The 24,195-nt window shown below is 40.1% G+C and overlaps 1 protein-coding gene across 1 annotated transcript; it reads right to left on the bottom strand.

Annotated features, from left to right (window-relative positions):
* Positions 1-5,312: 5,312 nt before the first annotated feature.
* LOC144065584 (uncharacterized) lies at positions 5,313-21,903 on the bottom strand. Its single transcript, XM_077588560.1, has 2 exons — positions 21,316-21,903; positions 5,313-19,914 (listed from the first exon to the last, which is right to left on the bottom strand). The coding sequence occupies exons 1-2, from the start codon at positions 21,316-21,318 to the stop codon at positions 18,379-18,381; spliced, it is 1,539 nt and encodes a 512-aa protein (XP_077444686.1). The 5' UTR covers positions 21,319-21,903; the 3' UTR covers positions 5,313-18,378.
* Between the last annotated feature and the right edge of the window lie 2,292 nt (positions 21,904-24,195).

Here is a 24,195-nt window from a genome sequence, read left to right as displayed (position 1 = left end):
AAAATCATTTTCTTATTAAAATACACTTTAAAAAAACAGTTTTAAACCCATTTTATAGTTGATGAGAATACTACAGCAGTGCTATGTTGGCAACGTCATGAATTTATGGCATCCTCTCCTGTTTAGTTTTGTTGCTGTAGCGCCCAGCATATTAGTCCTTTCTTTCCAGCCTAACCACTGCGATATAAGTATAAGATTTTAAATTCCCTTTCTAGCTTAAATGACTTCTAGTTGGAAAATCCTGGACTTTCGCAAATGCAACACAGATCTGGCCCGACTCATGAATGGAGTATGTTTAGACAGGGTCCAGTCCTTTAAATTCATGGGGGTCCACGTCACGGATAAGCTCTCCTGGTCTACTTATACCATGGCAGTAGTGAAGAAGGCCCAGAAACGACTCAATTTCCTCAGGGTACTCAGGAGGAACAACTTGGACACTAAGCTTCTGGTAACCTTCTATAGAGCCACTGTGGAGAGCATCCTGGCATACTGCATTGCAGTGTGGTCTGTTGGAAGCATGGCAGCAGACAAAAAGGCCATGTAGAGAGTGATTAACACTGCCCAGAAGATTGTCGGCTGCTCTCTGCCCACACTAGAAGACATTGCCAGCCCGCACTACCTCAGCAGAGAACATTGTCGGGGGACCCATACCACCCTGGTCACAACCTGTTCCAGCTGCTGCCCTCTGGCAGACGCAACAGGTCTCACAATGTGTGGACAAATAGGCTTAAGGACAGTTTTTTTCCCACAGCCATCAGGACTCTGAACTTGCAGTAGCACGACACACAATCCCTTCTGTGCAATAACTTCGGGGTCAGGTAACTGAAAGACGTTGGGTGGTGATCTGCCTCCTGCTGGCTGATTGAAGGTAAGTGAGGAGGTAAATGACCCAAGATGGCAGCGCGCATGGGTGCAGCTGGCTCTTGCTCTCCAGTTTGGTGTTTTGTTTCCTCAGTCTTGTTGTTTGCTAACATCCGCGAGACAAACTTTTTTCTACAGTCGCCAGGATTTGGTTGCTCTTGGAGGGAGATGCGATATAACCATCACGGCAGATTGCCAACGAACCTGCAATGAACCACCGGGATCTCTGTGGGTAGTAATATTATCTTAGATTAGGCTTTTTTTTTTGTATTTACCTTAACAGGATGTGACTCTTATATTTTTATATTACTTATTTTTGGTATTTTACCGGGAAAGCACACTTTGTGGATTAGCACCACCAATTTCGTCATACGCAGCTAGGTATGATGACAATAGGCTTTTGATGATTCGATGATGATGATGATGATAAAGCCTATGTCTGAACAGACAGAGACCATCTACCCCCTGTTTGCAAGGATTAATTGTGAAATATGAAATGTATTCTTTTAGATTTTAGTCACTAGAATAGAATTTTACAGAAACTCCGCCTACAGGATTTTACAGTAACAACTATGGGTTAAGGCGCGCGTCATCTACTTTTGTGTTACCGCCTATTTCTATGTCATGTGATCTTGTTTCAATAAAGCCCGCGGAGCAGAGGGGGTAGGGTGGAGACCACTTTGGGAGGGCAGGAAGATTGACCGATCGTTCTACTTTTGCTTCGTGCCCCCCCCTTCCGCAGAAGCGGTTAAAAATCTCATTACAACTGCCTTAGTGTGCTTACTTGTGTTCGACTTTATTGAATGTCAAGCGCGGACCTGACATTAATATATTAAGCCTGTACCCTCTACAGCAATTAAGCCACATAAAATGCATGCTAATCAAGAACTCCAAATTCAGTCAATAATTTGTATTGTGTAGTAGTTTGAAATGAATAATACCCCAATCTAGTATTTTTTTGCAAACATTTAACATTACATTCCCTTTGTAGTTTGTCTATCATCTCCTATAAAACTTTCTTACTCAATGTTTTTCCAATAGTTACACATAAAATAAAAATCTACCAATAATCCCCTTCAACATCAAAAAGATAAAAACAATTTACCATTAATTTCAGACATGAAGTTACCGTATTTTCACACCTGTAGAAAGAAAACAATCTTTTATAAATTAATTTGTCCAACTGTTCAAATTAATGTATTCATTTTCCTCTTAGTTTTAAATCTTAGCAAATAACGCTTCTCTTTTGTGTCACCTTTGAATTTGGAAGGCTAATTTTGTCAACAAAAAGACCCAAAAAGTATTTTTCACCAAAAAGAGAGCTTTATTGGAACTACCAAAAAGATGACCCGTTAAATCGGTTTAAAAAGTGATTCATCTTATAATATGACAAAAGTATAAGGACATTGTACTACTTATTTATTTTGAGCAAATTCATTGTCTTTCACACCATATTTCTACTAATGTTTCTTTGATCCTATATTCAATATATCAATTATTTTCATTAAAATGTATCTTGTTTGAATAACACTATTCTTATTGGATTTGCTAGCAAATCAATAGACAAAAACTGCATTTTTTTCAAATTTCTTAGGCATGTCTTTACTGTGAAAACATTTTCCATATTATTTAGATCACACTATTGATTATTTACTTTGTAATTTCCTAATTTAGGCTCTACTATTTCGGATAGAATTGTGAAGTAAAATCTTCAACGACACTCAATTTTCTTATACAGCAATACCTTGACATATAAGTGTTCCAACATACGAGAAATTTGAGATACGAGGAAAATTCTGAGCAATTTTTTTGCCTAGAGATACAAGACAAATTTGAGATATGAGCATTCCAGATGGTTCCCAATTGTGAGTCGGTAGTAAATTAGAACAAATTTTGGTGGGTTTTTATAGGATGGAAATTGATTCATTTGTATTGTGTTCATTTCTATGGGAAGATTGACTTGAGATACGAGTAAATTGACATAGCTCGATCCCGCAGTAAGCTCGTATCTTAAGGTATTACTGTATTTGAATCATTTGAATCGCTATTGTTAGGTCTGTAATACAACTTTAGGAACAGGCACAAAAAGAGCGGGATCAATTTAAAGGAAATAGGTTTATTACCAGACTGCAGGATGGAGAGGGAGCTCTAACAGTGGAGAACCGCTCAGCCTGGTGTCCTTTGCAACTCTCTATCCATTGAACAGTGACACGACAGCGATGTAGGACAGAGTTTATGCAAATAAAACGTTGGGCGGGTATGGTTAGGTCAGCAACACTTGCTATGGACGTTCCCACTTTGGGTTGTGCTAGTGCTTCTTCTTTATACTGTAGGTTGAGCACCCGGGCTCCTAGCACTACCGTTGGTCTGTTTCCTGTTGAGAAGCAGTCTCCTTCTGCTAACCCAAATTCAATGCGTTTCCTTAAAGATTATTTGCATGCTCTAAATTGAAAATTCAAAAAATAGAGCTGTGAAAGTACTTCATATTTAATGCTAAAATTCAAATGTAGCTTATAAATAATTAGAATATTAACTATCATCAGAGATCATCACTACATCACTCCGCACAGACATTGAGGTATGGTCCTCCAAGGCAAGAGCACTTCACCTCATAGAACTAGCAGTACCATCAGAGGAGGGGATCGAGACCACCTTAGAAAGGCCGAATACTTGAATCTGATAGCCGAGTGCCAGAAAATCGTCTGGAAATGCACCATCCACCCAGTCGGGGTTTGCTGCCGAGGCAACGTTGGGCTTCTCCCACTGTTTTTAATCCCAACATTCATTCATTTTCTGAAATGGTAAATCTCATATAGGGGGTGCTGGAGCCTACAACAATAGGAATGTTACGTCGGAACTGTGGCATTGATTTGAGTCTTCTGCATTCATTCTCTGATACTCATTGAACTCATTGATATTCATTGATTGGCAACAGCGTAATAATGTTGCCAAAATAATTCAGAGACTTTTTGTACTTTAAAAGTGGCAAAATGACAAAAAAAAAAATCGCACATTTTCATGTATTTTGACTTTTAAATTGTGAGTATGGCTCTGAAGGAATAACATTTGAAAATGGGAATTGTTTATGGCTCTCTCTTTCAAAAAGGTTCCCGACCCCTGCTCTAAAGAAACACCAAAAACAGGATATTGGATGGAAAAACATTTTTATTTGTTCTAATTCGCCATCTATTAACAAAGTAACAAATAACTAGTGGTTTAATAGGACTAAAATGTGTTTAATAGTAGTAAAATTAGACATACTTTTTGCATGGCAATGCGCTTTAATAGTAATAAAATGTGTTTAATAAAACTAAAATTAGACAGATTTCGCGGAGGGTACAGAGAGGGACATAGGGGAGGGACTTTCCACGGCAACGCACTCGTAACCGAACAAACAAATTTAAATTAACTTGGATTAATATATACAGACACACTCAAACAGACGTTTAATGTAACTACACAAAACTGAAATCTATTTTTTAATTTTTTTTTTTACCTTCGTTCTCCGGGTTAGCTGTTTGCCACGCCTCCACCCTCATGTTCGCTATCGATGGGCTGTTTGCTGTTGTATTTCCTTCAAAATATTCCGAAAATGATGCACACAAATGTCCTCACAATAGGATAACCCACGACCACTTGCCAATGAGAAGTAGTCTTGAATTAGCGATCGCTCCGTTAACTGGAGCTAACAGGCTAATGGGGGAAAAACACTGAAAAAATGCAACGCTCCGCTCAGTGCTCCCAGAGACGTTACAAAGAGGGATAGTTGCGACCAGAGATATTACACGAGGAGTTGCTGGGGAGAGAGCCAGTGCCCCTGATGTTCTTATGAGCAGCCAACGAGTAGTAATATATACTATACTGCTCGTATTAGCGATCACTCCAGCATTTGCGCTGAGTGACGGAAAAAAACACTGAAAAAAATGCAACGCTCTGGCCAGTGCTCGTAGATATCTGTTATACACGAAACAGATGCAGCAAAAAAGACAGTGCGCTACAATGATAAACAGCCTCTCATGTCCTGGCCACCTGGCTTTCTCGCATCTCAAAATTTTTCTCTTATCTAGAGAATTATTTGCTTGAAATTTTCCTCGTATCTTGAGCTGCTCGTATGTAGAGGTGCTTGTATGTAGAAATGATAATAGACCTGCTATTGAATAAAAGATAATGCTTTTTTTAATGCCTCCCCTTTGGTGAAAGCATTTTAACTAGATTAAAATGTAAAACATAAAATAATGTTTACAATGAAAAGGCTACAAAAAAGATTTGACTAATTTTAAGGAGCTACATCACCAGTGAAGAAACTTTTCTGACCAATAGTGCCATACTTTGAAAAATGCACCTATAAACAGTTTTCAACTCGTGTTGCTGTTGACGAGAAAACTACAGAAGTAAGTACTGCATTGTGACGAAATGAATGTATGGTGCCTGTTAGAATAATGATTCAAACCTTTTAAATCATTATTAGTAATATTTAATTAAAAAAGGAAAAACATCTCTCAACATTTCTGGTTACACTTGCAAGGAAAATGCCATGTGACGTCGTCTTAGTCCCCAGTGCATTCTAAATTCTAGTAACTGAATCATTGTATTTAATCGCGACATTCGAAAAACATGTTTATGTAATCAGTACAATAACACCTTCTGGTTTAGAAAAACAACAGTCTGAAAATGAAATGGTGTGACAACCCCAAAACAATGGTGCATAATATTTTCATTATAAGGTAAACAAAGCATTCTTAAGTAAACCAAGCAGGATTATAATGTCAACAAAGCAGTATTATAATGTCAACAAAGCCGTATTTTCAAATCTGCTGGCGGAGCCCCGACATAACAGTCTCATTTGGTCCTGCTGGGAAAAAGTGTCCGTAACGCCGTGGCCTCTTTGCCCTTGAGGAGAGGACTGTGCAGGAAAAAAGTCCATCTTCCCATGACTTGATTTATAGCTTTACTACTTATTGAAAAATGCTTACAACACATATAGAATATTACATAATAATTCTAACAGTGCCCTCTTCCGTTTGGTTTCATTTCTGTGAACAAGAAATGCAGTCATTTTTTAATTGGAAAATGGTGAATCATTTATCTTTGTGTCTTTGCAGGTTTCAGAAATGATCTTGGTGCTGATGGCCAGGAGTCTGTTGACCTTGAAGGGGTAGTTGAGCTCCCACAAATCAAAGAGAAGCCAGAGTTCCCTCAACAACAGCACAAGAAAGAAGAGCAACCTCCAATCAAAAAGGAGGAGCAAAATGTCACCGGGTCAACTGGAAGAACTGAAGATAATCTGGCCGGGGCCAACAGAGCGGCCCAGACTGTGAACTGCAGCTCAGCAGAAGGAATGCAAGCAGACAATGTCATCACTCCTCCACCAGATGGTGACAACGTGCTTCATAATGATGAAGGTCATAAGAAAATATCCCAAGTGGGTCCGTGGGTCCGTGGGTCCGTGGGTCCGTGGGTTTCAATCCAAAAATATTAATTTAGAAAACAAATTAAACTGAAGGTGACTCTTCACAATTTTTTTCACTCAATAAAAAAGACTGGCTGTCAGTTTTCCTTTTAAGTTAAAAAGGATTCAAATAAAAATGTGATTCCCTTTTTATAAAAGGATTCTAAATAACTAGACATCTCAAAAATACAAGAGAATATTTGCACTCGGGTGGCTCAAAACGGATTTGGGAAAATTTTAAGGGCCTGTGAGGATACTTCACTAACCAATAGTCCCTTTCTTAGTAAAACACACTAAAAACAGTTCACTGTTGACTGTGATTGTTTGTGCTACGTGGGCAACCTCATGAATGTATGGTGTCCTCTTCAGTTTAATTTCATTACTGTGGCAACCAGCAGATTAGTAAATTATTCCACTGCCAATATAAGACTTTAGAGTCCCAGTCTAACCTAAAGGATTTCTAGTTGGATTTGACAGTTTATAAAATACAGTCATACCTCTACTTACGAATGCCTCTAGGTATGAAATTTTCAGGTTATGAAATTATTATATGCAAATGAGTGACTCGAGATATATGAAGAAGATCCAGGTTACCAAATCCCCCAAAATGGATTTCCTTATGTTCATTTTTATTATATATATTGTCGTGGATGCATTGATTCTCACTTTAGAACATTGCTACCCTCTACTAGGCTTTCATTTCATCGCTCTCATTCTATCTTCTATAATCACAATAAACACATTCAATTCAATTGGTTGTCTCACAACTACCACTATCCATGTTTCAAGATTCTTTCTTACATACCTGTCTGTGAAATATGAACTGTATTCTTATATTTAATCTTGCACCTTTCTGCACTTTTATGAATTTAGTTACTAGAATAGAATTTTTACTGACACCTACAGGTCAAGGCCTGTCATCACTTTGTATATACACACCCCTTTTTCTGGTCCCGCCTAAAGTTTGTCTCCGCCTAAACTTCTATTAAATACTATAACCGACCGACTGGACGGCGTATCTGGTTGGGGAACCTCGAGGTGGACGCTTGGCTCTGTCCGAGCGCTGACCCCTTCTTAGGAAGGGTGGGGGCTAGGCAAGGGGGCTAGCCAAGAACAAAGGAAGAGGGCCGAGCAGCGACCATTTTCGAGAGGCCTCCCTATCCAGATAACCTCCTTCGGCCGGGAGCTTTAAAACTACCACGTGTTTTGCTGCTTCCTCTGTATGAAGATTATTGTCGAGGCAATCCAGCTTTGACATTTTGGTGCCTGAAACCCGAGATTCTTCTCTGCTTTCCGGCCACGGCAGATCGACAGAAGGATGGATGGCTTGACGTCGGCTACTCCAGCCTTGAGAGAGGGCGATCTGGCCTGCTGGCCCGGGAACAGATTACGAATTATCCTTTCGTACAGAGGAGGCACCAAAAAACGGTAAGGCACTTTTTAAAATTAATTTGTAGAATCTAACCCAGTATAAGTCCCCGTTTCCCTTCGAGGAGGGGGAATGCTTCATTCGTAAAAAAGAAAAGTTGCGTATACTCTTCTCTGTGTGTCGGAGATTCTTCTTTCTGTGTGTCGGAAAGGCATTTTTCTGTGTCGGAATTATGTTTGATAGTATACAGCACGATGAAAGGCTGTGTGTCGGCCTATCTGCCTGGAAAGCAGACAGAGGTGGAGGTAGCGCCTCCCCGCCAAGGGACTTCGAGGGTTGTGTTAAAAATATAGAAGAAATATATTGTTATACAATGCCAAGATAATGAAAGAGCCCGATATAAAGAAAAAAAAAAGAAATAGAATAAAACTATAAACGCATGCAAGTAATCTTCATATGAATAGATATATATATAAGTACGCTATGACGCGTTCATAAACGATATAAGTATGATTGCCGCGAAAAATAGGAGTTTAATCGGCGAAAAAGAATACTTAGACGGATAAAAATAAGTATTTAAGAGAGGGTGAATTGGGACAGGATGGTGGGGGGGGTTGAAAAGCAGACCACATGTGAGAGGAAAAATGGCCGAGCCCACAGACAAAGAGAAAAAATGGCGGCGAGCCAACTGAAGTTAAAACTGCCTTTCTTCCCCAGCCCACGTTCCACTAACCCAGGAAGATATATATATATATATTAGGCCTGTTGAGAAACAGTGCCCCCCCCTCTGCTCAGCCCACTCCTCGTGCCAGGTTCCACTCGCAGGGGCCAGGAGCACGAGGGGGGGGATTGGGGGACTGGAATGCAAGAAATCTCAGGTTACATCTCACATTCCACACGATGAGCAAGGAGGAGCAGTGATGGAGACATGAGCAGAGAGAGTAATAGAAAGAAAAGAAGACAGTTAGAGACAGAAAATTGACAATATAACATATTGGTGACAAATTATGGGTCCTCTAATAAACACTGAAATTTATCATTAGGAAATGATTAAGAAATTGCTAAGTAGAAGGTTAGTTTCTCTAAATTTTAATTGTGGTAAGAGTGAGCTACAAAAAATGGGTCTTATATTAAATAAGCATAGTGCTTGGAGCAGAACAGCAATTCAACAAGTGCAATTTAGCTATCTTAGCAAATAGAGAGGGATTTGCGATTTAGACTTAAGGATTAGGAATCATCCAAATTATTAATGATATCAAACATGAAGACAATGCAGAAATGGCATTGATCCAAATTATTAGGTAAATTGTAGCTGGCAAGTTTAGATAAAATAATTAATTTAGGATAGGCATAATTTCCCTAGGACGGAAGAGGCATGAAATGTTTTTCGGTGCACAGAAAGACATTCCTTGTTTTGCCCGGAACAGGTGAAGTATGCTTTAGCGTGGTTCATATTAATGACTATTAGAATATTAATTGCATTAGCATCAAACAGTTGATGTCAACCAAACAACATTGACCTATTTCTTTTTAGAATGACTTGCCATGACACAGCGAAAGGTGGTTAGCTGCCAAGAAGCCCCAGGACTGGGGATGGCGCTCTTCACCAGTGATAAAAAAAAGGAAAAATTTGCAGACCACGGATGTCTGAAAATGAGTGAGCGTGAATGATTGTTTGTTTGTCTTTTTGTGTTTTTGATTGGCCGACCACCGAGATATGATCAATCGGTTAGGTATCAAGGTGGAAAATGATTTAGCAAATTGGAATCGATTTCAGAATTTGCCAATAAGCCGTTTCACGGATGGCAACGCCAAATTATGGAAAAATATTTCGTCCAAGGAAATTTTTAATGAAAAAGCAGCAGTACTCCAAATGTGAAATTTGAAGTGGAAAAACAAATCTGCTATGCGAAATTTAGGAGCACTGAGAAAAACAAAAAACAGACAGTGCTTGATACGAAATTCCAAAGTACTATTGATTTATTGTGATAATGGCATCCAAATTGTGTTAACAGAATAATTGACTGAATTGAAAAAAGGTTCCATATTTCGTTATGAAGTCATTGCGCCTACATAACGAGGTCAACCGGACAACAAAATATGGACATCCTATGAAGTAGACCATACCAAACGCCATTGTTCACTACACGATTGGAACTAGAGGATGAGGCTAATCTGGCTATCTGCATAAAAGGAAAAAACTTTAAAGGAACACACTGAATTTGGGTTAGCAGGAGGAGACTGTGCTTCCTAACAGAAAACAGACTGGACCAACGGCGGTCCCGGGAGCCTGGGTGCTCAACACACGTGTTCCTGACCAACCAGCAAACATGAAAATAGCGGGATCCATTTTGTGCACTATAAGAAGGTTCTCTCAGTTGAAACGTTTATAGGAGACAGGTAAGATAAACTTTTTGACGTAATCAGACGAAATGGCAAGCACTCAAATATTGATTGGAAAGATTATTGCTCGGGGAGCGATGCTGTAAGCCATAAGGAACTTTTTATATTGGTTTTATTGTCTCCATAAAAAAAATGAAAGCGTTTCAATTGAGACCAAACCTTCTTACAGATAGTTAAAGTAAACAATTGAGACTAGATCTTCTTACAGATTTTTAAAGTAAACAATTAGAGAGAAGAGAAACTACAATGGATAGAAATGTAACTAGATTTTAATTTTATGCCTGACTATTGAAAAATATTGATTAAGAAAGTTTTATAGGAGATGATTGACAAACTCCAAAGACAATTGAATGTTACATTTGATAAAAAGACTACTAGATTGGGATATTTTGAATTTCAAACAACTGAGTTTAATATGCAACGCGATACACATTGTTAAATGAATTGGGACTTGATTAGTATGCATTTTATAAGTAATGAGTTTTAATTGCTTTAAAGGATACAATTATGCTAAAATATTAACCTTGACAAACAAGGGGTGATTACAATTTTTAGTGGGTTCAATTATATTCAGAATGATAAATGTGTGCATTTTGTTTCTGGATATTAATTGACGTGAATTTAACTGTTACAGAGAACGGGAAAGCTGTTTTCCTGAGGAGAAAGCACCCTGGTTTGCTTTTTGTGTTTTTCCTAGTTTTAAGTATGATTAGTTAATTTGTGTAATTAGAGGAAAGGGAAAAACAAATATGGTTCTTGATCTTAACAAGGAAGCAGTGATCATAATGGAATACCAGCTAGCATTTTTGATTTTGACTGATAAGGCATTTAAATTTTCACAAACTATAGTGATGGAATAAGTAAGATTGTTGCAATTTTTGTTCATTGGGGTATTAAGCCGAACAAAATAGCCGTAAGCAAATGTTAAGCACGTGTTAAAGACAACGACAGAACACAGCAGCTAAAGCAGCAGCGCAAACACTACACAGCAGCATACACAACAACAAAACTGAGCCGATCTCAAGAACAGTCAGCAGACGAACTGTACAAAACTAAAGGCCTACCGTGCCTACCAAAAATTATTCCAAAATTGAGCCATAAATGTCTCAAAAGGGAGGAAAAGATATGATGGACATCGAAATACCTACTTTTAAAATTTTTGAAGGAACTGTTTAATTTGTTATTTTTTTGATCTGTAAAGAACATGGGATCTCCAGAATCAGCTGGAGTGACAATGGAGCTCATTTTGCAAACAGCATCGTGCAAAACATGGCAAAACACCTAAGTAGAGTGAACAAATGGTAGGATAAAACCAAGGCTTAAGAAAACCATGGGGGAGATAAATAAGCCATGGCCAGAACGCCTAACACTGGCCAAAACGTATATGAAGATAGTACCAACTAGCTCGGGATTAACACCTTTTTGAGATAGTTCATGGAAGACCATTCCAACTTCCTCTATGGGAAGAGTAACCATGACGAGAGACTAAGGAAGGAGAGAAACTTATCCAAAGAACATGTAAGCTGCCGTGATCTTTTTGTCTATCTTGCAGGAGGTGGTGAAGCCAGGTGACTGGATCCTGATCCGAGTCATAAAAGGAAGTCCTGGTTCTCTCCACGATGGGAAGACCCATTCGTGGCCCAACTCACCAACCTCCACAGCAGCAAAGATCGCTGAAAAGTCAAAGTCGATTCAGGTCAAGGTCGTTCGAGACAGGTGACTCTTGAGTAGACTAAGTCGGACGGTGTCAAAACCCTTGTCCGTGAAGAAACTCATCTGACGTCTACTCACCTGCCACGAGCACCCCTCACTTAACCCTGACCTCCCATAGACTTTGCACCTCTATACAGAAGCCACAGTGAAAGCTGTTGCCATCCACATCACAGTGACTGGACTGTCAGTGACAGCCTGGGCGTGTCTGAACGCCCCGCCCACAGAGACTCGAGTTGGAAAACAAGTGCAGGAAACGTCCTGCCTCATCACTGGAAAGGCAGAGCCAAGCGGTCCGCTCTTGGATGGGGACCCAACCTACATCAACATCGGGGTTCCCCGCAGCGTACCAGATGAGTATAAGCTCGCTGACCAAATTGCACGTTCATCCCGAACAACACAGCAGCTGACGGGAGTTTAACCAAGGCCCTGGAGGGTCTTCGATACCTCAACAGCAAGATGAAAGAACAATCTGGAGAACTACTATGAAGAAGACGTGTGGTATAAAATCATGGTGTTCCAGAAAAAACTGATTGTTGCGAATGAAAGTTGTTATGTGTGTAGCCGTATACCCATTTCCACAGATCCTGACATCCTGAATTCACTGGGTCGAGGCGTCACATTTAAATCTGCAGTCGTGCAGATGGTCTAAGATGCATTCCTTTTAAGGAGAGTGAACATAACAGTAAGATATCAAAATCAGTGCAAAATCAGTGCAATTCAAACCACGTGATTCAATCTGGGGCGATGATGTTCCTGTTGACCAAAGGTTGTGGTCCACCCCCCCCCCAGAAAATCATGTGTAAAGACATTGAGCTGTTACATGAGTGTTCATTAACCAAACTGTCAAGGCCCTACAGGGTATAGCAGATGATTTAAAAGCCCTTAGGGAAGTTGCAGGACCGATAGTCCTGGATCTGATAACAGCCAAAGATGGAGATGTGTGTGCCATGATTGGAGAACACTGCTGCACCTTCATCCCAGATGAAACCAGTACATTACTCGTGCCGTAGCTGAAATAAAGGCCCTAGTCAACACCATGGCCCAGGATCATTCAGCCGTAGGTGTATCATTGTGGTCGTGGTTAATAACCGGGTCATGATTCTCAATTCTGTTTAAAATTGCAACCTTGCGGTTTTTGTTACTGTTCTGTATTTTTTCTATGTGTGTAATCCCCTGTATGAAAGTTATGATTCAAAGCACAATCCAGCACACGCTAGTAGGTTATAGTGACACAGTATCCCCGCATGACCAGACCATACTGGAGATTATCGCATTCTTTCGAAGTGTGACGAGTCCTCTATGCAAATGTGTTTGTCTTGATTTAAATATTGGGTTCGCTCATTAAGAGGGACGTAGAGGAATTTTTACCACTGATTACATCATTTCTCGCCTCTGCTTTGACATGTGATTTTGTTATTTTCCATACCCTGTTGAGTAACTGTCAATGATATTTGTATTCTAGAACCTGGAGGGGAGGGATACAAATTGATATGTTTAATGAAAATTCTTTCAAGTTACAACAGGGGGGAAATGTGAAATATGAACTGTATTCTTATATTTAATCTTGCACCTTTCTGCACTTTTATGAATTTAGTTACTAGAATAGAATTTTTACTGACACCTACAGGTCAAGGCCTGTCATCACTTTGTATATACACACCCCTTTTTCTGGTCCCGCCTAAAGTTTGTCTCCGCCTAAACTTCTATTAAATACTATCACCGACCGACTGGACGGCGTATCTGGTTGGGGAACCTCGAGGTGGACGCTTGGCTCTGTCCGAGCGCTGACCCCTTCTTAGGAAGGGTGGGGGCTAGCCAAGGGGGCTAGCCAAGAACAAAGGAAGCGGACCGAGCAGCGACCATTTTGAGAGCGGTCGAGCGGCCTCCCTTTTCCAGATAACCTCCATTCGGCCGGGAGTTAAAAACTACCACGTTTTTTGCTGCTTCCTCTGTATGAAGATTATTGTCGAGGCAACCCAGCTTTGACAGTTACAGACAACAAAGTCCTATGTGCAGAATAACTGCCATCTAATCTCTCATCTCAAACTGCAGAAATTATAGCATTAACAAAGGTGTGCACATTGTTTAAAGGTCTAAAGGTCACCATTTATACAGACAGACAATATGCACACTCCACGCTACATGTATTTGCTGCACAATGGAATAGAAGAGGGATGAAAACATCCACAGGCAAATCAGTAGAACATGCCGAACTGCTGAAAAAAATTACTTAACGCAGTACTGCTTCCCAGCCACAGAGCTGTATGCAAATGTAAGGCACATACTAAAAGCAGCGACAGAATCAGTAGAGGAAATGATAGAGCAGATACAGCAGCACAAACACTTACTTCACAGTATACACAACAACAACAAAAATGAATCAATCCCAAAAACAGTATTACTTGATATGCGAAACATTGCACCACAGAAATAAAAAGATGCATGGATACATGAAGGCGCAGAACAGTCTGCAGACGGCCTATACACAGCAAAAGGCCTACCGTGCTTACCAAAGAATTTATTCCGAATGGTAGCAAAATTGAGCCATGGAAAGTCTCATGTCGCAACAGGGGGGATGATGGACATGGCACAGCGTGTGTTCCATGTGCCAACAGGTCTAAATACCTACTTTAAAAAAATTTGGTAGGAACTGTTTAACTTGTTGCAGACATTATGTGCAAGGTAACCTCAGGCCCAAACGAGGCCAATGCCCAAAAGGTACTGTTGGATTTATTATGGGATGTTTCTATATGTTTTGTAAGCATTTTTAATAAGTAATAAGGCTATGATGATGTTATAGATGTATGCATTTTAATTAATTTTGTATAAGAGTGTCTTTAATTTGAGACTGTGACAAACTCGAGGTCACCCCGCTGGCTCCAGCTTGTTGACATAACAACTCACCCTCCAAGGACTGTTACTGGGAGATAGACCTCGCAACCCAGACACCCAGATGCAAGTTCGCAATGATCTACGAAGGACTCATAAATTGTTTTGTCTGGGGCGCCGGCAGTTTACCTTATAAAGAAATTATTATGCTTATACTGCAAAGTCTTACACAGGTGTTTTGGTTTCAATCTAATAATGGCAATTGTTTTGAATCAGATTACATTGAAATGTTTTCAGTTATGTGCGACTAAATACAGAGAAGAGGAGACTGCACGTCAGAAATGCTCAGGAACAAAGGCGCATTATGAGTGTGGCTCTTTGCAAGTTGTAACCAGATATGTGAAAGATGTCTTCCAATTCTAATTAAATATTAGTAATAATGATTTAAGGGTATTAATCATTATTCCAACAGGTACCTACCCATTTGAAATTAAACACATGGATTTCATTGAATTATCCAGAAGCAACCAGTATAAATACTGTTTTGTCTTGATTGATTCAGACTCAAAATGGACTGAAATAGTTCCTGCAAAATCACCAGACGCATTAACGGTGGCTAAAGCCATCTTTAAACACATAATCCCAGAGCATGGGATCCCCAGAATCATCTGGAGTGACAATGGAGCTCATTTTGTAAACAGCATAGTACAACACATGGCAAGACATCTAGGAATAAGTCTGAAAAACCACTGCTCGTACCATCCGCAAAGCGCAGGACTGGTAGAGAGAACGAATGGTATGATGAAACTAAGGCTCAAGAAAACCATGGAAGAGACAAAGAAGCCATGGCCAGAATGCCTATTACTGGTCAAAACATATATGAGGATAGTACCAACTAGCTCGGGGTTAACACCTTTTAGTTCATGGAAGGCCATTCCAACTTCCCCTATGGGAAGGTGAACCATGGCAAGAGACTAAGGGCGAGGCAGATCCACTCACAGATTATACATAAGAATATTGAGTATTATCTGTTTGGATTGGATTGGATAACTTTATTCATCCCATATTCGGGAAATTTCATTGTGACAGTAGTAGGAAGGGGGAATGCAGATACAGAAAAAAACACAGTTACAAGTTAGACAGTACAGTCGCAAAGGCCGCAGAACAACAAAGCAAAAGCACAAAGTACAAAGCAAATCAAAGTAAATGGGATCATTAAGAATCACCAAATCAAATCGCTAAGACAGAAAAGCAGCAAAAACACAAAACGAACAAGAGTGGGCGGAGCTACCGCCACCAGCTGCCACTTGAACGGCACCATCTTGGTTGCGGCAGTTTGTTCAACATTAAAATAAAAAAAATAAAAAAATCACATTTGACTTCATATACCAACTGCCAGGTCTATTTACCGTATTTTCACGACTATCAGGCGCACTTAAAAGTCTTCAATATTCTCCAAAATAGACAGAGCGCCTTGTGAATGCGCCGAGTTCCAAAGCCTGACTGAGATTACTGCTGGCCGACACGCTGGTTGTATAGAGAAAAGGCAGACATGGGTGACGACAGGCATGCGGAATCTGCCAATGAGTGAAGGGTGTGCGTGTAAGAAGACGCTAAAGGCACGCCCCTAGCAGGTACCAGTATATAGTGTGGGTATGTGCATCATTGCAAAACAACTTCGGTTTGGTTTCTAAGGACCCCCGAAAATGACAAAGAGACACGCTTATGAAGCTCAGTTCAAATTTCAAGCCATCAAATATGCAGAGGAACATGGGAATCAAGCAGCCGCGAGGGAATTTAAGATCAACAAATCCATGGTTCGCAAATGGAGGAAGCGGGAGAACGAGTTTCGGCAAGTCAAGAAGACGAAGCTGAGTTTCCGTGGAAACAAGCCAAGGTGGCCCGACTTGGAAGACCAACTGGAGCGGTAGATTCTTGATCAAAGTGCAGTTGGGAGAAACATCTCCACAGTCACCATTCGACTGAGGGCAAAAGCACTAGCGTAAGAATTGAAAATTGAACATTTTCAAGGAGGTCCGTCTTGGTGCTTTCGCTTTATGAAACGACACCATCTATCCGTTAGAGCGAGGACAACCATGGCGCAGCAACTTCCAGCGATTGAAAAGCTAGCCATTTTCCGCACCTACTGCAGTAAGATTACCGACAAACGTATACAGCCTAACCACATAACCAACATGGACAAGGTCCGGCTGACTTTTGACATCCCGGTGAACCACACTGTGGAGAAGAAGGGGACCAGCACGGTAGCGATACGCACAATGGGGCACGAGAAGTCGGCTTTTAGAGTCGTTCTTGGTTGTCATGCTAATGGTCAGAAACTACCACCTATCGTGATTTTGAAGCGAAAGATGCTGCCGAAAGAAAAGTTTCCAGCCGGCGTCATCGTGAAAGCAAACCAAAAGGGCTGGATAGAAAATGAGAGATTGGCTAAGTGAGGTGTATGTTAAGAGACCGGATGGCTTTTTCCAAGCCTCGCCGTCACTCTTGATTTGCGACTCCATGCGTGCCCATCTCACAGCAGAGGTGAAAAACCAAGTCAAGCAAATGAACTCCGTGCTTGCCGTCATTCCCGGAGGTTTAACTAAAGAACTCCAACTGCTGGACATCGGCATCAACCGGGCGTTCAAAGTAAAGTTGCGAGCGGCATGGGAACATTGGATGATAGATGGCGAACACAGCTTTATGAAGAGTGGGAGGCCGCGCCGGGCTAGTTACGCCACTATTTGCAAATGGATTGTGGCCGCTTGGACAAACGTGTCTGCTTGCACTGTTGTTCGAGCTATTGCCAAAGCCGGCATCATTTCTGTGGAGGCACATGACAATATGAGTGACTCTGACAACGACGAGAGGGAACCCAGCGTTTTTGATGAATCATTTGCACAATTGTTCAATTTGGACACAGAAAACGAGGACTGATGGATTTGTGGGTGCTGATTGATCAAAAAACGTGAGTACAATGTAAAATGGCTAAATAAAGTACAACCAAACTCAATTTTGCTTCCGTTGATTTTTTAAAAACGTTTTTAGCGTGTGTTCGTATGTTTAAGCTGGCGTATGTTTTGCCATGCCTAGCTGGGTCCAATAATAAATACAGTGCGCCTTGTGTATGTGTCAAATACAGAAATAGCACCCGTTACTGAGACTGCGCCTAATAATACGGCCTTATAGTCGTGAAAATACTGTACATACAAATCAAATCAGTTTGTATAAATATAAAATTGGAATAGAACTACTCCAAAATGAAAAAAGTAAAGAATTTAGTTTACAAACCTAATAGAAAATTTGGAAGATTAAATGATATAAAACAACATTTTACTTGATTTTCTCTCTTTTTCAAACTGAGACAAATTCACATCAGACTATATTTATCAACATGATTCAAAAATGACACGAAGGATTCTCGTCATTTTTGCCAATTAATAGATAATACACACACACATTTGTGTCTTTTAAGTCTTATGAATAAATCCTTGGCAACAAACTTAGTATTATGTATTATTAAGTATTTTTAACCAATGGGGGTTATTATGGGTATTTTTTAGGTATTCTTGTGATGTAATGTTGAACCACAAATTGAGCAAAGAAAGAGCTTTTCGCCAATGCGGGTTGTTAAGTCTTCTTTTCAGGTTCCCCTCTGTGAAAATGTTCGAAGATTAAATGGGCAGGAAATAAATTCTCAGCAGTGTGGGTTCTCATGTGGCTTTTTAAATGGTGCTTTAGCGAGAAAGCTTTATCACAAATCAAGCACAAAAAATGGTTTTTCACCAGTGTGGGTTCTTATGTGGGTTTTTACATTTTCCTGACGAGAAAAGCCTTGACCACAAACTGAGCACAAAAATGGTTTTTCACCAGTGTGGGTTATTGTGTGGACTTTTAAGTTTCCCTTCCGTGTAAATGCTTGACCACAAACCGAGCACGAAAACGGTTTTTCACCAGTGTGGGTTCTTGTGTGGGTTGTTAAGCTATCCTTGTGTGTGAATGTTAGACCACAAATTGAGCAGGAAAAAGGTTTTTCACCAGTATGTGTTCTTGTGTGCGTTTTTAAGCTTTCCTTGTGTGTGAATGTTTGGCTACAAAATGAGCACGAAAATGGTTTTTCACCCGTGTGGGATCTTGTGTGTATTTTTAAACTTCCTTTATCTGTGAATGCTTGACCACAAACCGAGCACGAAAAGGGTTTTTCACCAGTGTGGGTTCTCGTGTGGATTTTTAAGCTTACTTTGTGTGTGAATGTTTGACCACAAATTGAGCAGGAAAACGGTTTTTCACCAGTGTGGGTTCTTGTGTGCACTTTTAAGCTTCCCTTCTGTGTAAATGATTGACCACAACTTGAGCAGGCAAATGGTTTTTCACCAGTGTGGGTTCTTGTGTGGACGATTAAGCCTTCCTTGTGAGTGAATGTTTGACCACAAATTGAGCACAAAAATGGCTTTTCACCAGTGTGGGTTCTTGTGTGGGTTTTTAAATTTCCCTTTTGTGCAAACGCCTGACCACATACTGTGCACAAAAATGGTTTTTCACCAGTGTGGCTTCTTATGTGTATTTTGAAAGCTTTTTTTTCTGTGAAGCGTCGGCCACAAAATGAGCACAAAAATGTTTTTTTACTAGTGTGGGTTCTTTTGTGTGTTTTTAGGTGGTGCTTTTGAGAAAAGGCTTGACCACAAACTGAGCATGAAAAGGGTTTTTTGCCAGTGTGGCTCCTCATATGTGTTTTCAAAGAAGACTTTTTCCCAAAAGTTTTCCCACACTGAAAGCATTTGCAGAGTTTGTCGCCACTGGGATTTTTCTTAACACCTTCATCGTCAAAAAGCAAGTCGTCGCTATCTGATAAAGGAGCAATTAAATTTTCTGCTTCCCATCCTTCTATTGAGCCGCTGCCATGCGGAGGCTGCGCCCCTCTGCTGGCCCCACCCAGATCATCTTCACTCTTGAAAGGCTCACCAGTTGACCATTTGACACATTCCTCGTTTTTGATTGGAGGTTGCTCTTCTCTCATTTGGTGTTGAGGAAACTCTGGCTCTTCCTCTTTGTGTTTCTTGGTGTTTGCAGGCTCCGCCTCTCCGCTGGCCACGCCCAGAACATCTTCCCTATTCACAAATTCACCAAATGACCAGGTGAAATGATCTTCCTCCCTTTTGATTGGATGTTGCTCGTCTCCCATTTGTTTTTTGAGGGAACTCTGGCTCCTCCTCTTTAATTTGGGGGAGCTCAACTTCCCCTTCAAGGTCAACAGACTCCTGCCCATCAGCATCAAGATCATTTCTGAAACCTGCAAAGACACGAAGATAAATGATTAATCATTTTCCAATTATAAAATGACTGAATTTCTTGTTCACGGAAATGAAACCAAACCGAAGGCGCCATACATTCATATCGTCACAATGCAGTACTGACTACTGTAGTATTCTCGACAACAGCAACATGAGTTGAAAACGGTTTATAGGTGCATTTTTCAAAGTAAGGGTCTATTGGTCAGAAAAGTTTCTTCACTGGTGATGTAGCTCCTTAAAATTAGTCAAATCTTTTTTGGAGCATTTTCATTGTAAACATACTCTTTTATGTTTTAGATTTTAATGTAGTTAAAATGCTTTCGCCAAAGGGGAGGCATTAAAAAAGCATCATCTTTTATTCAGTAGCAGGTCTATTTTTATCTGGGGGATTAATGAGATTGAAATTGAGGTATAGTCTGAGTGGACACTCTAAATTGCCCCTAGGTATGAGTGTGAGCGTGAATGGTTGTTTTTCTCCTCGTGCTCTGCGATTGGCTGGCCACCGATTCAGGGAGTTCCTCGCCTCTGGCACGAAGGCAGCTGGGATAGGCTCCAGCACCCCCTCTACAAGATTTAGCATATCAGAAAATGAATGAATGAATGTTGGAATTAAAAACAGTGGGAGAAGCCTTATGTAGCCTCGGCAGCAAACCTCGACTGGGTAGATGGTGCTTTACCAGACAATTTTCTGGCACTCGGCTGCCAGATTCAAGTATTCGGCCTTCTTGCGCTCGAAGGTGGTCTCGATCCCCTCCTCTGATGGTACTGGTAGTTCTATGAGGTGAAGCGCTCTTGCCTTGGAGGACCATACCTCAATGTCTGTGCGGAGTGATGTAGTGATGATCTCTGATGATAGTTAATATTCTATTTATATATAAGGTGCATTTGAATTTTAGCATTAAATATGAAGTACTTTCGCAGGCCGCACCACGGAGTGGCAGTGGGCCAGATTTGGCCCTCGGGCCGCAACTTTGACACCTCTCCTTTGCTCTCGTTTAGTGCATCTGCATTTTCATTTTTTGCATTTGAAATTTACAGCATGTAAGTAAGTGTTATGTCACTCAAGCATGTAGCGAAAAATGGAGGGCGAGTAGCAGGAATGACTCTTGAACGCCTGTGGGGGGCGCTCGCGCTTTGCGTAATTTGAAAAATACATTGTTTGTTTGTGATAAGGATACAATAAAAGGAAAGCTACTGCTTATTGCTGTTGTTAAGTATTAACACGCGTTGAGACTCATTCTTTCCCTCCTAGAGTGGTTACATTTAAATAGAAATAGAATTTATTACGTCTTTCTTCGAATAGTGCTAGTGCAAATTCATGAAAATGTACGTACGCTACTATAGGTTGGTGTCAATAGAATACCTTTAAGGGAATATATGGAAATAAAAAGTATACCCACCATCTAGTCTATGAAGAACAACTTTTTCGTGCGTTATGTTGCAAACTGTCGATTGCTCGTGAGTTGAATGCTCCAGTTTGACCTCAAAAAGTTCCTCCTGGAGCTTTGGGCGTCGTGTTCTTGCCGACATTTCCACACGTGAATTCTGATGATGATGGCGGCGGCTTTGATAGCTGCTATCTAGGCTGAGCTAAAATAGCCAGGAAACCTACAACGAGTTCTTAGTCGACCCTTTCCATTATAGCTGCTAGCTAAGCTTAAGCATAAACAAGCACTTCAACGACTTATTTATTTGATATCTGCTAGCTATGCTGAGCTAAAATAGCCAGGAAACCTACGAGTTATTCGTCGACTTGTTCCTTTGATAGCTGCCAGCTAAGCTAAAGCATAAACAAGCTCTTCGACGACTTGTTCCTTTGATAGCTGCTAGCTAAATTAAGCTAAAGTATAAACAAGCTAGTCAAAGACTTGTTTATTTGCTAGCTGCTAGCTGCTAGCTGCGCTAAGCAAAAGCAGGTTTTGCTGATAAATAGCGAGGGAACGAGCGACGCTGGTGCGTCAGCACTGTGCCGATAGGTCAAGAGAGAAAGCCCGTATTGGGGCGTGTAAAGCTTTAAGAAAGAATCACGTGACCGGAACAGGAAATGTATCGTTTGGCCAAAGTGTGATAATACACAGTTTAAAGAAATAAACTGTATTGAAGTGTCGTGGGTCTGTTGGACGGACTTTGGCGTAAATATGGCTCGCTCTAAGAAGTTTTCCCCAGTGTGGAATCATTTTGATCGTGTGAGGCAAAACGAAAAAATCACTTTTATTTCACATGATTTACCAGTTAACAAAAATGTTGACATAAGTTAAAAAATGTAACTCAAATTTGATTTATTTTACTTATAAACTCGGTTTGGAATTTGAAAAAAAACATGGATTTTTTTTACCTGCAATAAATTTATAACTACTGCAGGGGTCACTATTGGATGACCAACACGGTTTCAATACAGTGCCGGCACAATGTGTCAATACAATCCTTGAGATACCATCGTCCCATCACTAAGGTATATCCTTCCAAATTCAAAGGTGACAAAAAAGAGAAGCGTTATTTGCTAAGATTTAAAACTAAGAGGAAAATAAATATTAATTTGAACAATTTGACAAATTCATATATAAAAGATTTTCTTTCTACAAGTGTGAAAATACGGTAACTTCATGTCTGAAATTAACGGTAAATTGTTTTTATCTCTTTGATGTTGAAGGGGATAATTGGTAGATATGTAACTAGATTTTTATTTTATGTGTAACTATTAGAAAAAAACATTAAGACAGTTTTATTGGAGATGATAGACAAACTACAAAGGGAATGTAATGTTAAATGTTTGCAAAAAACTACTAGATTGGGGTATTATTCATTTCAAACAACTGCGCGATACACATTATTGAATGAATTTGGAGTTCTTGATTAGCATGCATTTTATGTGGCTTAATTGCTGTAAAGGGTACAGGCTTAATATATTAATCCTTGTGAACAGGGGGGAGATGGTGGTTCAATTCTATTTAAAAATATACATTTATTCATTTGTTTCTGAATGTGAATGTAACTATTGCAGGGAACAAGAGATATGTTTATGCCAGGCTGGAGAGGTGGTTTTTAAACTCCTGTAAAGAATCCAGATTGGTTTTCCTTTTGTGTTTTTTCCCTTTTTTTGTATTAAGTTATCCAATCCTATATACAACCATACGTACATACATATATCTATATATGTACAACAAAGCAAAAGCACAAAGTACAAAGCAAATCAAAGTAAATGGGATCATTAAGAATCACCAAATCAGATCATTAAGACAGAAAAGCAGCAAAAACACAAAACGAGCAAGAGTGGACGGAGCTACCGCCGCCGGCTGCCACTTGAACGGCGCCATCTTGGTTGCGGTAGCTAAAACGGATACAGACTCAAAAAGACGTTGTAAAGTTGGACAAAAACTGGAACCACACACAGGAAGTCTTCCACAAGATGGGGAACTTCTGCAGACTGTGACCGAGGTAGAGAATATGCAGAGTCACTCTTCCAAGTTTATCCGCACAGTTCCTCAGTAGTCTGGAGCTGAAGACAACAGTAGTGGGGTAGAACTCCTCGAATCTGTTTCCGGCCTGGTAAGCGCCGACAGCTCTTCCATCTTATCCCATGATGGAATGGTTGGTCAGAAGCGTTGCTTCTTCTCCCGGCACTTTTGCCCAGCTCCGAATTTCCTGCGGTATTGAGGTGTTGCTCCTTCTGCTGCGTATTGTAACAGCTAGTCCCATGTGTATGACAGCATAGGTATGGTTGAATGGTTCCCAAAAAAGAAGTAGCCGAAAGAAGCCAGGCTCACAGAACAAAGAAAGTTGTAAAAACATTAATGTAAAAAGTATAAAGTACAAAGTAAAGTAAAGACGAATGTAGTATTAATAAATATTAAAATGTAATTTAAAAAAAGATAGAAGGGCTGTAAAACACGAAAAACATAAGAATATACAGAGCTACTGTCACTGGCTTCCGCGTGACTACGCTATCTTGGGGAAAAAGATGTATGCTGAATGTAGTCAATGTGGCGCTTTGCTTTCATATTACAGCAAAAAGAGTGGCACCTCGACGCTGAGCAGGCATTTAAACAAGCTGTACTGGCAAAAATGATGATCGTCAAACCGATATATTATTATATAAGAATATGAATGTTTATACAGTCTTGTTTAACTTAGATTTTGTTACAAAAGAAAGGCTTTAATTTGTTAATTTAAATCAACCCTCATCCTCATGAATAATATATGAAATTTCAGATTCGCTTCTATCGTTTCAATCATTAAACTTTGGAATTTCAAGAGTAAGTATATGTATTTTGACAAATAGA

The sequence above is a fragment of the Stigmatopora argus genome, chromosome 20, assembly GCF_051989625.1.
Source record: "Stigmatopora argus isolate UIUO_Sarg chromosome 20, RoL_Sarg_1.0, whole genome shotgun sequence".
In the NCBI taxonomy this organism is placed as follows: domain Eukaryota; kingdom Metazoa; phylum Chordata; class Actinopteri; order Syngnathiformes; family Syngnathidae; genus Stigmatopora; species Stigmatopora argus.
Note: the sequence above shows the minus strand (reverse complement) of the source record. Positions and strands in the feature narration are given on the sequence as shown.